The sequence below is a fragment of the Sciurus carolinensis genome, chromosome 18 (genome assembly GCF_902686445.1).
Source record: "Sciurus carolinensis chromosome 18, mSciCar1.2, whole genome shotgun sequence".
Lineage (NCBI taxonomy): Eukaryota > Metazoa > Chordata > Mammalia > Rodentia > Sciuridae > Sciurus > Sciurus carolinensis.
This window is the reverse complement of record NC_062230.1, coordinates 5,355,993-5,371,749: the sequence shown is the minus strand read 5'-3', so window position 1 is coordinate 5,371,749 and position 15,757 is coordinate 5,355,993. Positions and strand designations below refer to the sequence as shown.

The following is a 15,757-nucleotide window of genomic DNA, read 5'->3' as shown; positions in this document are numbered from 1 at the left end:
CCCCCAGAAACCTGGGCTCCTCTTTCGGTAAATGGCACCACCATCCAGTCACTGGTCTAAGGTGGAAAATTGGGGGTTATCCTAGGTCCTTTTCTGTCCACCCTCCTGCACATCTGAGTGGCTCACAAATCCTGAAAATCTTACTTCCTTAACAGCTCCACTCAGGTTTTGCCCCCTCCACCCCATCCATGTTCTTTCCCCCCAAATCCTTTACTTTTGGTACCAGGATTGACCCCAGGGGTGCTTAACCACTGAGCCACATCATCCCCAGCCCTTTTTAATATTTTATTTAGAGACAGGGTCTCACTGAGTTGCTTAGGGCCTCACTAAGTTGCTGAGGCTGGCCTTGAACTTGAGATCCTCCTGCCTCAGCCTCCCAAGCTGCTGGGATTATAGACTTTTGCCACCATACCTGGTTCCCCCCAATTCTTTAACATTAAACACAACACGCTGACATTTGCAGACCATGTACCTGGGGCACTTCCTGTCCTGTCCCTGGGTTACTTCTCCCCCACTATCTCACAGGAATGACTGCCACTCTCTTAGAAGTTCTCCTTACCATCTCTCTCCACCTTTTCTGAGTGGTTCTTTTCTAGCCCTGGGCCTGAGCCCTGAACCCTTTACTGCCTCAGAGACACAGGTATTTCTCGACCTTGGCGACCTCTAGCCCCTTTGAGATGTATATTCTGAGTCCTCCCTCTTTCCCATTCTGGAGGGTCCCAGCAAGAAGATGGGGTCTCGCTCTCCTCTCTCCTCCAGGTGAGATTTTGCCCAGCTTTCTTTTTGGTGGTGAGTTGGATCCGAACAATAGGTCTTTTTGTTTTATTTTTCCAAATATAAAATCACATTATCAAATGTGCTCTTTCACACAGTGGCACTGGGGAGGATCCAGCTCCAAGCACAACCAACAGGCACATCCTGGAGAGGAGGGTCCCTGCCACTTTCCCCTCACCTCCCCCAGTCAAGCCTGCTGCGCACCCCACTCTGGATTGGGCTTTGGCCGCACAGGCTGTGTCTGGTAGGTTCAGCGCCCAAATCCCCAGTGATTCGGCAAGGGACCACCAAGCTCAATTTACACCCCCACTTCCGCGTTACTGAACCTCTGTCCCGTTCTAGGCTTCATCCAGCGGGAGAGCGGGTGTCCAGCTTTGGGCGACCCAGGAGGGGTACTCAGCAGGGAGGTGGAACACCGTCGGCGCTCAGGACAAGGAGGCGCCAGCAACTGCAAAAGGAAAGACTTTTATTGAAAAATATCAAGTGGCCCGTTTCGTGGCTGCCGGTCCTGCCCAACGCGGGCTTCGGGGTCGCGCCCGATGGGGCTGGCAAGTAGCGGCGCCCACCCCCGCCCGGCGCTCCAGAAAGGTGAGGTTTCCTTGTCCAAGCGGGCGGGTCCTTGGGTCCCGCAGTCCGGCTCTCTGGTCCGAAAAGGGGTGGCAGCTGCAGGAGGGGGCACCGGGTCGGCCTCTCCCAGTTGGTCAAGAGGGCTGCCTGGCATCTGGGGGTGGGCTGATCTCCAATGCAAGACTGCACGCTGGACTGGTGGGAGCTCCAGCTCCTGGTGGTGGCGGCGGAATCTGCTTTTGCCACCTCAGACGTAGTCCTTGCGGTCGTAGGCGGTGCCGGTGCCGGTGCCCGGCCCGGTGGAGCGCGGCGCGGAGTAGAGAACCTTGGTGGACGCGTACTTCTCGCGCGGCGGGCACGAGCAGCACAGCAGCGCGCCGCCCAGCAGCTGCAGCGCCGCGGCCGCCCAGCCCACGTACAGGCCGGCACCCATCTCCCGCTTCTGCGACTCCGGCACCACCGGGTTGTAGAAGTCCCGGATGATGGTGTTGGCGGACCAGGACACTGGTATGAGGGTGAGCAGGGCGGCCAGCAGGAAGAGCACACCACCCACTATGGTGATCTTGGCCTTGGCCGTTTCGTCCTGCACGCAGTTGGTGCACTGGGCGCCCACAAGTGCTACCAGGAGCCCGAATGCGGCCAGCAGGATGGACACGACGATGAGCGCGCGGGCCGCCTGCAGGTCCTGCGGCAGCGCCAGCAGGGAGTCGTACATCTTGCACTGCATCTGGCCGGTGCTCTGCACCACGCAGTTCATCCACAGGCCCTCCCAGGTGATCTGCGCCGTGATGATGCTGCTGCCGATGAAGGCCGACACGCGCCACATGGGCAGCGCGCAGCACACGATGGTGCACAGCCAGCCCAGCACGGCCAGCGAGGTGCCGGTGATCTCCAGGCCCATGGACATGGCTGCTGCGCCAAAGCCGGCTTTGCCGGCGGCTCCAGGTGCTGGGAAACAAGAGGCTCCGTGCCGCTGGACCTGGGCTGGAGCCGGGGCGCGCTGACACACCAACGCCCGGAGCGACGGACGAACTGACCGACTCACCGACGGCGCGCGCTAACGGCTCCTCAGCGCGCTCGCGCCGCGGCTGCCCCTGCACCTGCCTGTGGCTTTGTGGGCGGGCGGCGGTGACTGGGCTGGCCCTGGGCTGGGGCCGGTTACATTTAGCCTGGTGCCCAGAGCTCCGGCGGGGGCGGGGGGAGGCGGAGCCGCGGTCTCCCAGGCCCGGGGACAGTGACGTGGCCCCCCTCCCACTTTCACCGAGTGCCCTGGGAGGGATGACTTGGCCAGGAGCGGCGTGCGCCCGGGTGGGGGGTGCCAAGGGCGGGACCTGCGGGTTCTCCCTCACCCCGGCTCCTCGCTCTTTGTCCTCAAGCTCAGAAACGAATTCTCTGGGGCAGGCGGGGGAAGGGGTGGTTCAAGGATTTGGGGGGCAAATCACAAACGGCTTGACTTCCCGCACCCTACCCACCCCTGCCATTTTCCGCGCCTCTGGCGCGGGAGGCGTGGGATAGGGGCGCGGCCAACTCTCGCGGAGGGCTGCGCCTGGGAGGGCCTGGCGGGGGCGTGGCCGAGGCTGCCGGTTGGAATGGGTGGCTGTCGCTGGAGCTGCGCACCTGCTCCGGGTCCCTCCAGCCCGGGGAGCCCACCAGTCTTGCACCTGCTCGCTTCGTCGTGGCCGGTGGGGTTACCCAGCCCTGGAGGTGGTCTCAGGAGCCGGGGACTGCCTGTTGACACACCCGGATCACCAAGACCCCTGCCGAACTCCAGTTCTCCAGCTCCGTCCAGCGCCTCCGCTGGCGGTGAGCCTGGATGCCTTTCCCCTCTTCGAGGCCACCTTCCGCCACCGAGCTCCCTCCCCTACCGAGCGTCCTCGTTCCTCCTTTGGGCCTCGAGCGAGTTCCACGGTGAACTTTATTGAAGTGGTGGTGAAAGAGATTTGATGCAGGCAAAACCGAAAAGTCAGGGCACCCGCACAGACCCTGCTCCCAGCCCTGGGCACTCCCCGCAGGCTGGGAGCCTCTCAGACTGGGCCTCAGAGGTCCTGCTGGGTCTGCCACCCCCGCATCTTCCCCTCGCTGCAGAGCTTGGGTCTCCTGGCTTTGGCTCGGGTGTGGCAGGGCTCCTGCCTCAGGGCCCCACCCTTGCGGGTCCCTCTGCTTGCACGCCCTCTGCATGGACCCTCAGGCAGTCCTCCACTCGGCTTACTCTTTTTCCCCTTTAGGTTTTTGTGCTCAATGAGATCTTTCTGACCACCCTATTTAAATTGCAGCTTCTTATCTCACAATGGCCTGACCCTTTTCCTATCTTAGGGTCTCCTTGAATTTAAGAAAAATTTAGAATTTATTGACGTCGCAGTACTGGGGATCGAACCCAGGGGTGCTCTATCATTGAACTACACCCCTAGCCCTTTCTATTGTTGTTGTTGTTGTTGTTTTTAATTGAGACAGGATTTCACTAAGTCACCCAGTGTGGAACTTGCATCCTCCTGCCTCAGCCTCCTGAATTGCTAGGATTAAGGCTCACATCAGGTGCCTGTTGGTCTCTTTAGCATTGAACACCTTCTGACACGCTCTATATTTTTATTATTTTTATTATTATTATTATTATTATTATTATTATTATTATTTGTTTTTCTCTTCCCCAGCCTGTCTCAAGAGGGGCAAAAATTTTTGCCAGGTTCATTTATTTACTTTTAAAATATTTTTAGTTGTAGATGGACACAATGTCTTTATTTTATTTCCTTGTTTTCGTGCAGTGCTGAGGATTGAACCCAGTCTCTCACACATGCTAGGCAAGCACTCTGCCCCTGAGCCACAGCCCCACAGCCCCTTTCTTTTGCAGCCCAGCACTGTCCTCAGTTGATTGTTGATCTAGCGACTTCAGTGAGAGAAGATCTCACTTTCTCTGATCCTGCATCCTGGCCTGCTGTGGCCCTCCCACTACTGTGTTCCCTGGGCAGGTGGTGGTGGGGATGTGTAATCTGGCAGAGGCCAAGGACTCCTCTACCAAACTGCAAGACCACTGAGTTGGGTACAGGGGTTTCCAGGGTTGCTTCCCACCTCTCCACTCCTAAAAGCCCCAGCCTGGGGCAATAGAAGATTAAGGTAAACAGGGCCAGAGGCCCATAGAAACCAGGGTCCTTCTTCTTGCAAGGGCAAAGGTCTTGGGCTGGGCCTGTTGGGCAGGGCTGGGCGTGCCAGAGGACCCAGCTGGGTGCTCGGTGGAAGTGGCCCTCATGTAGCCGAGGTCCTCTTTAGTGGGGGTGGACTTGGACCAGAAAAAATGGTAGACCCTCCCCTCCACCCCAGGCAGCATGTGGGGAGTGGAGGGCGCTTGCTTTTGGCCATAGCACGTTCCTCCCTGGACGGCGCTAGCAACCATGGCTTGCTAACTTCCTGGCTGAGGAGAGTCATGTCACCCCTACCCTCAGTTTCCTCCCTTGTAAAGTGAGGAAAATGATGTCCATGTGACTCACCTCTCAGGATCGCAGTGACAATAGAAATGACCTGAGCGTACTGCAAAACAGAAAACGTCCAGCGCAGGGTGCGCACGAGTCCAGGGAAATGGCATGGGCAGAGGGCGGGTGGGGTCACACCCATCCGAGCTGGGCCCTGGCTGCGGTCTCACGGGTCAGGGGACCTTGAACTGGCCTGTCCCATCCCGAGCTCAGCTTCCTCCTCCGTGAGAAGGGGGTTACTCTGTGCTGCTAGCGTTGGGGGGATGGGCAGGAAGAAGTGCCTTGTTTTTGAGCCGGGGTGAGACAGACCTGCTGGGCAGGGCTGCTGAGAGATGAGGCAAGCGGCACCAGCGCTCCATGCCCAGGGGCCAAACTTCAGGGACTCTGCAAATAAGACTTTGGTTCTGGACAAACAGAGCTCCAATCAACTTTGAGCTCGATAACTCCCGGGGTTCTTACAGCTCAATATAGGAGCGCGAATGGCCCAATTGAAAAATGAGGAAAGGAAATCAAAACCACAACCAGCGGTGACCTCGCTCCAATCGGAATGGCAAAAGATAACAGGCGCCAATGAGGTCGTGGGGAAAGGGAACCCTTGCGCACTGTTGGCGGGAGCGAGTGTTGGTACGGCCATGACGGAAAAGAGCATGGTGGCCCCTCAGAAAAATGGAAACCAGAGCTGCCCTAGGACCCGCAACGCCACCGCTGGGCGTACATCCGGGGGAAGTGAACGCAGATGTGGAAGGGACGTTGGCATTCTTGTGTTTGTTACAGCACTGTTCACAGTAGCCAAGAAATGGAAACGATCCGCCGCAGTGGTGCAGGTCTGTAATCCCAGCGCCTGCTCGGGAGGCTGAGGCAGGAGGATCTCTAGTTCAAAGCCAGCCTCAGCACTTAGTGAGTCCCTAAGCCACTTAGGGAGACCCTGTCTCAAAATTTAAAACGGCTGGGGATGTGGCTCAGGGATTAAGTGCCCCTGGTTCAATCCCTGGTACAAAAAAAAAAAAAAAAAAAAAAAGTGAAAACAATCTAAGTGTCCATCAATTGATGACTGGATAAAGGCAACTGTGGTACATACACAGTGGAATATTATTCAGTCACAAAAAAGAATGAATTCCTGTTATTTGTGACCGTGTGGGTGGAACTAGTGGACATTATGTTCAATGATTAAGCTAGTCATAGAAAGATAAATATCTCATGATTTTACTTATATGTGAAATCTAAAAATGTCAATCTCATAAAAGTTGAGAGTAAAGAGGCTGCAGAGAATAGGGGAAAATGGGGGGAGGTTGGTCAGTAGCTACTGAATTATAATTAGATGGGAGAACTAAGTTCTTGTGTTCAATGATACAGGAGGGTGACTATAGACAATGATAATATATTGGATATATTTTTCAAATGCTGGAATAAAAGATTTTTGAATGTTTTCACCATAAGCGGTAAGTGTTTGAGGAAGAGGATAGGCTTACCTTGATTTGAATGTTACGCAATATATGCATGTATGGCGTACATGTGGTACCTTACCGGTATGTGCAATTTTTGTGTGTCAATTAAAAAAAGAAAAGAAAAAGAAGGACAAAGCATCTGGACAGATATTCAGAATAGACAAGAAGATATACAAGTGTCCAATAAACACACAATAAGTTGCTCAACACCATTAGCCACTAGGGACACGCAAACCAAAGCCTCAGAGAGATACCACTTCCCACCTGTTAGGAAGGCTGTAGTCAAAACATTGACAATATCAAGTGTTGACAAAGATGTGCAGAAATTGCAACCCTCAGACTCTGCAGGTGGGAATGTAAAATGGTGCTTGAAAACAGTCTGGCAGATTCTCAAAAGTTTGGATGTAGAGTTTGCATATGACCCAGCAATTCCACTCCAGGTATTTACCCCAGAGCAATGGAGACGTAGAGTCACATAGAAAAACTTGTACATAAATGTTCATAGCAGTGTTTTGCGTAATAGCCCCGAAGTAGAAACAATCTCAATGTCCATCGGCTGCTGAATGGAGAAACAGATGTACTATGGATAAAAAAAATGGAGCATATCCATACAATGGAATATGATGTGGTCACCAAAAAAAGAATATCGTACACTACAATATGAATGGACCTCAAAAGCATTATGGTGAGTGAAAGAAACCCGTCACAAAAGAGCTCCTATTGTATGATTCCATTTATAAACAATATGGAAATGAGGGAAATCTGTATGGACGGTCAGGAAGTGGGCAGTGACGGATGAGGGTATAGTTTTTCTCTTTGGGGCAATGGAAATCTTCTCAACTGATCGCGCTGTGGTTGCCTAAGTCCTTGAGACATAACAAAACCCATTGAGTTGTGCAATTTGAATTGGTGAGCTCAATGGTATGTAAATTATACCTCAATAAAGCTGCTGAAATAAAAGCCATTGTAGTGCTGGGGGTGGTGGTGTGTGTCTGTCTGAGTGGGTGTATCGCCAGGGTGGGGTCAGGGTGTCTAGGAATGGAAGATGCTGTCAGGGCTGGAAGGGGGTGAGGCTGGGAATCTTCAGGCACAATGGACACCCCACCCAGTGTCCCCCCCAATATTCCTGTCCCAAAGCAGCAGTGGGACCCAAGGCGTGATGGCTGCCTCAGGAATGGACCCTGAGGCGGGTCCTGTGTGACTGCAGGCAAGTGCCATTCCAGGGCTGGGCTGGTTCAGGAGGGCTTCCTGTAGCCTGGGGCAGGAGCTGGCAGAAGGGGTGACCAGGGCATCCGGTCTGCATGCGCTTAGAGAGAGGGGGCTGGAAAAGGGAAGAGAGAGAATAGCACCCAGAGGTCAGCCAGGAGGTCAGTCCGCCCTCCCTCCCTCCTGGGGTCCTTCCTCAACAGGCAGCCCCTGGGCTCCACTGCCTGCTCCCCAGACGGCAGACTCCGGACGCCTCCCCTTTCCTCCGCCCCAGCCTGTCCACCGTCTCCCCAGCAGGCCGTCTCCACCCGCGTCAGAATCCTGGGTCTCCAGGGCTGCAGGAGGTCAGAGGTGCAGGGTGGGAGGGGCTTGGGTCTGTCGGGGGCTCCAGGGGCCCCCGGCTGCGGGGACAGACCGTGTGGAGCCCCGGGGTGAGGAGCTCAGCGCACCACCCACGCACACTGCCCTCAAGCTGGCTCCCTTTTAACTGGCCGCAGCACCTGGGTGTCAACACAGGGCTGTGTGTGCGTGTCCCTGCCTGCACTGCAGGGTGCGTGACCGCAGGTGGGTGCGGCTGGGACGTGACCGGATTCGGGCATCCCAGCACAGGGCCTTTGTGGTGGTCTCTGCCGGCGACCGAGGGGCGAGGTGCTGGGTGCATGGCGCTCAGTGTGCACTTCAAACGTGAGTGTCTCTCACTCGACTCCTGTGCTTCCAGGGCTCGGACCGGGTGTGACTTGCAGCTCCGGGCGGAATTCAGCCTGCAGGAGTCTTGTTTGCAGAGGATCAGGTTGTTCTCAAACTTGAAGTGTGCCTGGAGGGAGGAGGAAGAGCTCACTGGATTGGACCAGGGGACTGAAGGGCAGGGAGGGGGACGGGAAGAGGAGACAGTGGAACCAATCGGAGGTCACTTTCCCTTGTTCATATATGAACTCGCTGCCAGTGGAACGCCACATCCTGTCCAGCCACCAGAATGAGAATCTAATTAGAAGTTACACTGCGTGTATGTATAATATGTCAAAATATATCCTACTGTCCTGTGTATCTAAACAGAACAAGTAAACATTTTTTAAAAATTGAAGTAGAGTATTGTAAGTGGGGTGCGCATACTCTCTGGCTGCTGGTACGGCACACCTACTGTTTTGTTTTCATTACACTTTTTATTTTGAGATTATTATGGAGTCACATACGATTTGAAAGTCATCTAGGGCTGGGGGTGTAGCCCAGCCATACAGTGCTTGCTTGCCCTGCATGCTTGAAGCCCTGGGTTTGATCCCAGCACTAGGAGAAAGAAAGAAAAAAAAAAAAAAAAAAAAAAAAAAAATCCCACAGGTTCTACTGCTCTTTGCCCAGTTTCCTGAATGGTAACAGTTTGCAAAATTATAGTACACAGTTGGGATGTTGGCACTGCCACACCTACTGTCCCCTAACCTCAGCCCCTCTTGGCCCCTGGGGCCACTAATCTGTTTTCCAATTCTGTACTTCTGTCATTTCAGGGATGTAACATGAATGGGATCATCTGTCTGTACCTTTTGGGACTGGCTTTGTTCATTCAGCATGATCCTCTGGAGCGTCATCTGGATTGTTACCTGTATCAATAATTCATTCCTTTTCATGGCTGAGTAGTATTCCGTGGTCTGGGTAGACATCTTTTGTTCTAGGGACATCTGGCAGTCTCCTGAGGCTATGATAAGTAAAAAGGGCTGTAAACATCCATGCACAGGGTTTTGTGTGAAAATGAGTCTTCCTTTTAAGGGGATAAATGCCAAATGTCATTTCTGGGTTGCATAGTGGTTGCGTGTTTCGCATTTTAGGAAGCTCCAAACTGTTTTCCAGGACCTGGACCACTTGGCCTCGTGAGTGGTGTGAAGCCTGTGGTTTGTCCACACTCTCACCAGCATTTAGTTTGTCACTATTTTTCTCTTCAGCCATTCTGATAGCTGTGAGGTGGCCTCTCACCGTGTTTAATCTGTATTTTCTCGGTGGCTAAAGATGTTAAATATCTTTGCAGGTACTCATTTGCCCTCTGTGAATTTTCTTCACTGAAACGGCTCTTCATGTTTTTGCTCCCGTCCTAATTAGACGGCTTTTTCCCTCCTTGTCGTCCCTGTCACGCCTGGGCACAGGGAATGGGGCCAGGAGCCCTCCACCTCTGAGCCACCTCCCCAGCCCATTTTATTTTTTATTTTGAGACAGGGGATTTCTGAGTTGTTCAGGGCCTCACTAAGTTGCTGAGGCTGGTCTCAACTTATGATCCTCCTGCCTCAGCCTCCCATCTGAGTCACTGAGATTGCAGGTGTGCACCATCAGGCCTGGTATATTTATGTCTTCGGGGATCAAACCCAGGGCCTTGTGCTTGCAAGGCAAGCACTCTACTGACTGAGCTATTTCCCCAGCCCCTTCCATCCAGTTTGAATTAATTCTTATACATGGTACTAGGTAAGGCTCTAATGGATCTACATTTTTCCCATTATTGCTTTGTTGAAAAGATGGTTCTCTCTCTCTCTCTCTTTTTTTTTTTTTTTTTGGTACTGGGGATTGAACCCAGGGGTCCTTAACCGCTGAGCCACATCCTCAGTCCTTTATATGCTTTATTTAGAGACAGGGTCTTGCTGAGTTGCTTAGGTCCTTGCTAAGCTGCCAAGGTTGGCTCTGAACTAGAGATCCTCCTGCCTCAGCCTCCTAAACCACGGGGATTACAGGCATGTGCCACCGTGTCTGGCTAAAGATTGTCCTTTCTGCATTGAATGGACTTGGTGCTCTTATTGACAATCATTTGGTCCCAAGGCTGTTATGTCTGTTCTCTTCCCTACGCGAGTCCTCTGGGCTGTCCATGTTGTGTTGCTGGTCTCTATGTCTGTATTTATGTCACTACCACACAGTGTGGATTACTGTAGCTTTGCGGTGGGTTTTGAGGTCAGGAAGTACGAGTCCTCCAACTCTGGTCCTTCAGAATTGTTTTGTCTATTCAGGTCTAATTTATGTATTTTTCTTTTCTGATGTCCTAAGTTTTGTTTGATCATTTCCTTCTGCTTAGAGACTCCCCTTTAGGTGTAGTCTGCTTGCGACAAATTCTCTTGCTTTTCCCTTATCTCAGAATGTCTTCTTTCTTCCCTTCTGAAGGATGTTTTCCTTGAATGTAGGATTTTCCGGGTCCTTTTCTTTTTCTTCTTCTTTTTTTTTTTTTTTTTTTGCAGTACTGGGGATCGAACTCAGGGCCTTGTGCTTGCGAGGCAAGCACTCTACCAGCTGAACTATCTCCCCAGCCCTTCTGGGTCTTTTTCTTTCGGTACTTGAAGTGTGTTGTGTCACTTTCTCCTGACCATCGTGATTTCTGCTGACCGCTTTGCTTCCCCCTTTTTAGGTAACGCAGTTACTTTCAAGTTTTCCCTTCAGACTTCTGTTTTCAGAAATTTAATTATGGCATATCTTGGCGTGATTGTCTTTGGGGTTTTCCTCTTCGGGGTTTTCTTAGCTTCTTGCCCCTGTAGGTTTGTTTCTTGGAAAATGTGGAGAGTTTCCAGCCATCCTTTCTTCAAACCTGGCTCTCTTTCTTCTTCCCTGACTCTGAGGACACAAAACTTCACGCCAGGTACGGTGGTGCGCGCCTAGTAATCCCAGCGGCGCAGGAGGCTGAGGCAGGAGGATCATGAGTTCAAAGCCAGCCTCAGCAACTTAGTGAGGCCCTAAGCAACTCAGCGAGACCCTGTCTCTTAATAAAATATGAAAAAGGGGCTGGGGGTGTGGCTCAGTGGTAAGTGCCTCTGGGTTCAATCACCCCTGGTACTAACAAAACTAATCAGAAAACAAAAACAAAAGTTTACATCTCCCATTTTGGTCCCGTACTTCTGAACCTCTCTTTCTGGGTTCTTTTCAGCCTGTTTTCTCATTGGTGTTCCTCCTGGGTAGATTCTGTGGTTCTATCTCCCCCTCACTGGCTCTTTCCTCCTGTCTCCTCCATTCTGCTACTGAACTGTCCATTCAGTCTTTTAATTTCAGTTATTGTTTTTTTAAAAAATTTTTTCAGTGCCGGGATTTGAACCCAGAGCCTTCAGCATGCTAGGCAGGAGCTCTATCTACCCCTGAGCTGCAGCCTCAGCCTCCAGTTATTGTATTTTTCGGTTATAAATTTCCATTTGGCTCCTCTTTATATCTCCTACTTCTTTACTGAAGTTTCTTTGCTGAGGCATTCTGGGTTTTTTTTCCCCTCCATGTTTCAAATTTGTTCATAGTTGCCCATTGAATCGTTTTATCATGGTGGTTAAAGTGATCTTTCAGGTAATTTTTTTGGGGGGATACTGGGGATTGAATCCAGGGATGCTTTACCACTTTGCCACATCCCTAGCCCCCGCCTTTAAAAAAAAAAATTATTATGAGACAAGTTCTCTCTATGTTGTGTGGGTCCTTTTCAAGTTGCTGAGGCTGGCCTCAAAACCTTGATCCTCCTGCCTCAGCCTCCCAAGTAGCCAGGATCACAGGTGTGCACCACCATGTCTGGCCTTTGTCAGGTGATTCTAACATCTATCATGTTGGCGTTGGCGTCTATAATTGTCTATTTTTTCTCTTTTCATTCAGTTTGAGACCCTCCTCCTTCTAGTATGATGAGTGATTTCCAGTGGAATCCTTTCCTTTTGTGTTTGGAGCCTCTGGATCTTCTTCCAGGCTTTTGTTGTAGCGATTTACTGTGACATCATTCCGGCAGGAGAAGGTCAAGGTGCTTCCTCCTTACTGAGAGGTGGAAGTCCAGGTTCCCCCGTTCAGTCTGGAACGACATCTGGGGCAGTGGGAGAGGTGGCTTCTGATTGCTGTTGGCCTGGGTGGGGTTCCTGCTCTCGAGTGGCCTCCGCTGACCGGGACTCAGTGGGAAGTGGGGTTGATGTCTCACCACTGCCTGGGACAGGAAGAAGGCCAGGTTCCCCAGGTGGGCTTTGTGGACTCTGCAGGGGGCCCAGGGCCCTGACCCTTCCTTGCTGGAGGTACTGGGGGCTCTGTTACAGTCTCATGATGTTGGAGGTCCAGGCAGCCCACAGGGTGGCCAGGACAACCAGGCTGCCTGCAGGTCCAGCGGCGAGCTGGATGCCATGCACCGCACCTGGCCAGTGTCTGCGCCCGCTGTCCACCCCATCCCCTCCTGGCTGGTCTGCGCCCGCGTGCTGCGGCGGAAGGCTGACCCGTGTCTTTGGGTCCAGAGGTCCCCGGCCGACCTGCTCTTGCCTCGGCTGCAGTCTGCTGGCGTGTTTTATCTGTGAAGTCCAGGGGTTCTGTTTTATTTGGCAGGAGGAAGAGGGAGACGCGTGTCTGTCTCTCTTCTCACATTTGGAAGTCCCTGCCGCTTGAAATGGGGAGCACCGAACTGTTTCCTACTGTGTGCTCAGCACCGGCCACCCAGCCCTGCACGTGCGGTCACCAGGGTGGGCGGGGATTGTGTCCCACCAACAGTCATTTCTGCAGATACCAGCTGACTATAGTCCAACTCGGTTCTAGTTGGATTAATTCGCTGAAGTGGCTCCAGGGATTCTGGGAAATATTTGGCTCACATTCACTTATTTATTAGGAAGGATGCAGGAACATCCCCTGGAGGAGGCGCGCAGGGCGAGGTGGGTGGGAAGGGGCGTGTGACCCCCAGGCCTCCCTGAGTGCACCCCTCCAGGCACTGCCAGGGGACCAGCAACCCAGAGACCCCGATCCCTGAGCTTCCGGGTCCTGCGGTGGCTTCATGACTTGGGCCTCCATGACTGACCACATCATCAGCCAGTGGCCCTCAGCTCTACCTTCAGTCTCTCTTCTCCTGGGAGGTTGAGGGGCTGGGACTGAAAGCTCCAATCCTCTGATCTTGAGGGAGGGGGGTCCTCATCCTGATGCTACCCAGGATCCCACCAAGAATCTCCTCACTACAACCAAAGATTGTCAGCCAGGTGCGGTGGCGCAGGCCTATAGCCCAGAGGCTCTGGAGGCTGAGGCAGGAGGATGGTGAATTTAGAGGAGCCTCAGCAACTTAGTGAGGCCCTAAGCAACTCAGTGAGACCCTGTCTGTAAATAAAACATAAAAAGGGCTGGAATACAAAAAAAAAGAAAAGAAAAAAAAAGCAATCTCCTGTTGCCAAGGAACTTCCAAGGAATTTAGGAGATGTGTTAGGAACTGGGGTCAAAAGCCAGATATCAGAACGAGGCATCTTATACCCTAACCTGCAGGTTGGTGCAGGGTGTTAGGTATTCGGAGCTCTGTCTCAGGAACCAGGGACAAAGACAGAGGCCAGATATGTTTCTTATTATATGACAATCCCATGCCCATCTACTGACTTCTAGCTGTCTCAGGGGACACATTCAAGGTCCCTATTCCCTTCCTGTGACTGTTTCAGTTTGAGACCTCAGGCCTGTCTTTCTAGTTAGGTGTTTGGCCCCGGGTCCTTTATTTGCAATGGTAGAAAAACAAAAAGGATTAAAGAAGGAGAGCGAGGGAAGCTCAGTGTGGATTGAGGCTGGGCTGGCGGTGGGGAGCGCCGGCAGGGGAGGGGGAGACCAGAGGCCTCTGGGGTTCCAGCCTCTGCAGGGCCACTTGCGCTCATGTCCCTAAGCGTCCTCCGGGATTGGAAACGGTGGACTCTGTTGACTTTCAAGTTTATTTAAACCTTGGGGACCTTATCATATCTTCATCCAAGCAGCACAAAGTTAAACACAGCCGCTTTCCGAGGCCCAAGGAGAGAGAAGTTGATTTAAGATAGGGCCTATCAGTGCTTACTCAAGGGCCACGGCTCGGGCCTTATCACTGGCAAGGCCTCGCTCCCTCTGCAGGGCGGCACCATGGCCTGACTCTTGTGCTCCAGCCCAAAGGCAGGTCTGGCTGCTGAAGGGACTCCAGTGACTTCGCGGGCCACTGAGCAGCCCCCCGAGGGCTGGCAGCCGCCTCCTCTCTAGCTGGCCCAGTACCTGCTCTGTGGATTTGTGACCATGGTGGCCATAATGGCAAGAGGGAATTGTTAAAAGAAAATACTCAGGCGAGGGTGGAGCTCAGTGGTGGAGCGCTTGCCTAGCGTACTGGGGCCTGGGTTCCATTCCAGCCCTGGGGAGAAAGAAAGAAAGAAAAAAGGAAAGAAGGGAGGGAGGGAGGGAGGAAGGGAGGGAGGGAGGGAGGAGCTGGGCACAGGGGTGCACACCTGTTATCCCAGCTGCTCTGGAGGCTAAGGCAGGAGGATTGAGAGTTCAAAGCCAGACTCAGCAACTTAGCCAGGCCCTAAGCAACCCGGAGACACCCTGTCTCTAAATAAAATATAAAAAAGGGCTCGGGATGTGGCTCAGAGGTTAAGTGCCCCTGGTTCAATCTGGGTACAAAAAAAAAAAAAAAAAAAAAAAAAAAAGAAAGAAAGAAAAAGGAAAAGGAAAAAGAAAAATTATTCAATGACACTCATTAAGGCATAATAAGAAAGACTTTATTCAGGACTGCCATGATAGGTATGGGAAGCACTTGCAATGGGACCTTGCTGTGGAGGGACTGGACTCGACTCCATTACAGCCCAGGCGAGTGGGACTTCACAGCCCAAGAGCAGGCGGGCGCAGCGGGTGGGGAATGACTCAGGGCGGGCCTCAGGGGCGAGGGGATCCTGGCTAAGCCGACTGGCAGGATTCCTGAGGACGGAGGACCAGGAATCTGATCAGCTCCTGAGGGTGACCAGATATGGGGACTAGGGCACAAGTGACTAGACAGGTTCTTTGCTAAAACAGCCTTCACAAGGAGGTCCTAGGAAAAGGCTCAGGGGCCTGACTGAAGTCTGATCAGGCAGACTTCTCTTACCAAGGCTGCCCCCAGAATCCACTGCCCTCAAAAGAGCAGCAGTCCAGAATCCAATATGGCACCCGCCTTCCCCAGGAACCAGCCAGCAGTGGGCGACCTTCTTCCAGAGAGAGGGGTTTAGCGGAGGTCTGGACTCCCATTACCTGCCTCTCATGCCTCTTTCCTACCACTGTTCCTGGACTCATGAAACCCCTTTGGCCGCTCCCATGAACCTCCGTTGTCACTCCTGGGCTACGGGCCCCTTATAGCAAAAGAACTGCAGGGTGATGTCTGGAGAAACTGCCCTTATCTCCAGCTGCACCAGCTGGGGGCACGGGGCCTTGTGGGGCAAGGAAAGGCCCTTTTGAGGACCGTGGTGGCTCTACCTGGGAGGCGGCACCGCAGTCTTGCGGGAGATCTTTGGTGGCGAGCTGCCTCGCCTGTGGCCAGAACACAGGTGCATCGCTTCCCCTGGTCAGCTACAGAGGGTCCTCGATGGCACTGGGCTCCTCCCCCACACCTCTGGGAGGGAGGCA

General features: G+C 52.9%; 1 protein-coding gene and 1 long non-coding RNA gene across 2 annotated transcripts; one reads left to right on the top strand and one right to left on the bottom strand.

Annotated features, from left to right (window-relative positions):
- Positions 1–1,223: 1,223 nt before the first annotated feature.
- Positions 1,224–2,568, bottom strand: Cldn3 (claudin 3). The gene has a single exon (XM_047533296.1). The coding sequence runs from the start codon at positions 2,246–2,248 to the stop codon at positions 1,589–1,591; it is 660 nt and encodes a 219-aa protein (XP_047389252.1). The 5' UTR covers positions 2,249–2,568; the 3' UTR covers positions 1,224–1,588.
- A 4,052-nt stretch (positions 2,569–6,620) lies between these two features.
- On the top strand, positions 6,621–8,498 carry LOC124970158 (uncharacterized). Its single transcript, XR_007106081.1, has 3 exons — positions 6,621–6,932; positions 7,657–7,797; positions 8,172–8,498. It is a non-coding gene; the product is annotated as an uncharacterized LOC124970158 (long non-coding RNA).
- Positions 8,499–15,757: the final 7,259 nt, after the last annotated feature.

What these genes read in the sequence shown, in the direction of transcription:
- Cldn3 (XM_047533296.1), bottom strand. Translation starts at nt 2,248, where the DNA reads ATGTCCATGGGCCTGGAGATCACCGGCACCTCGCTGGCCGTGCTGGGC.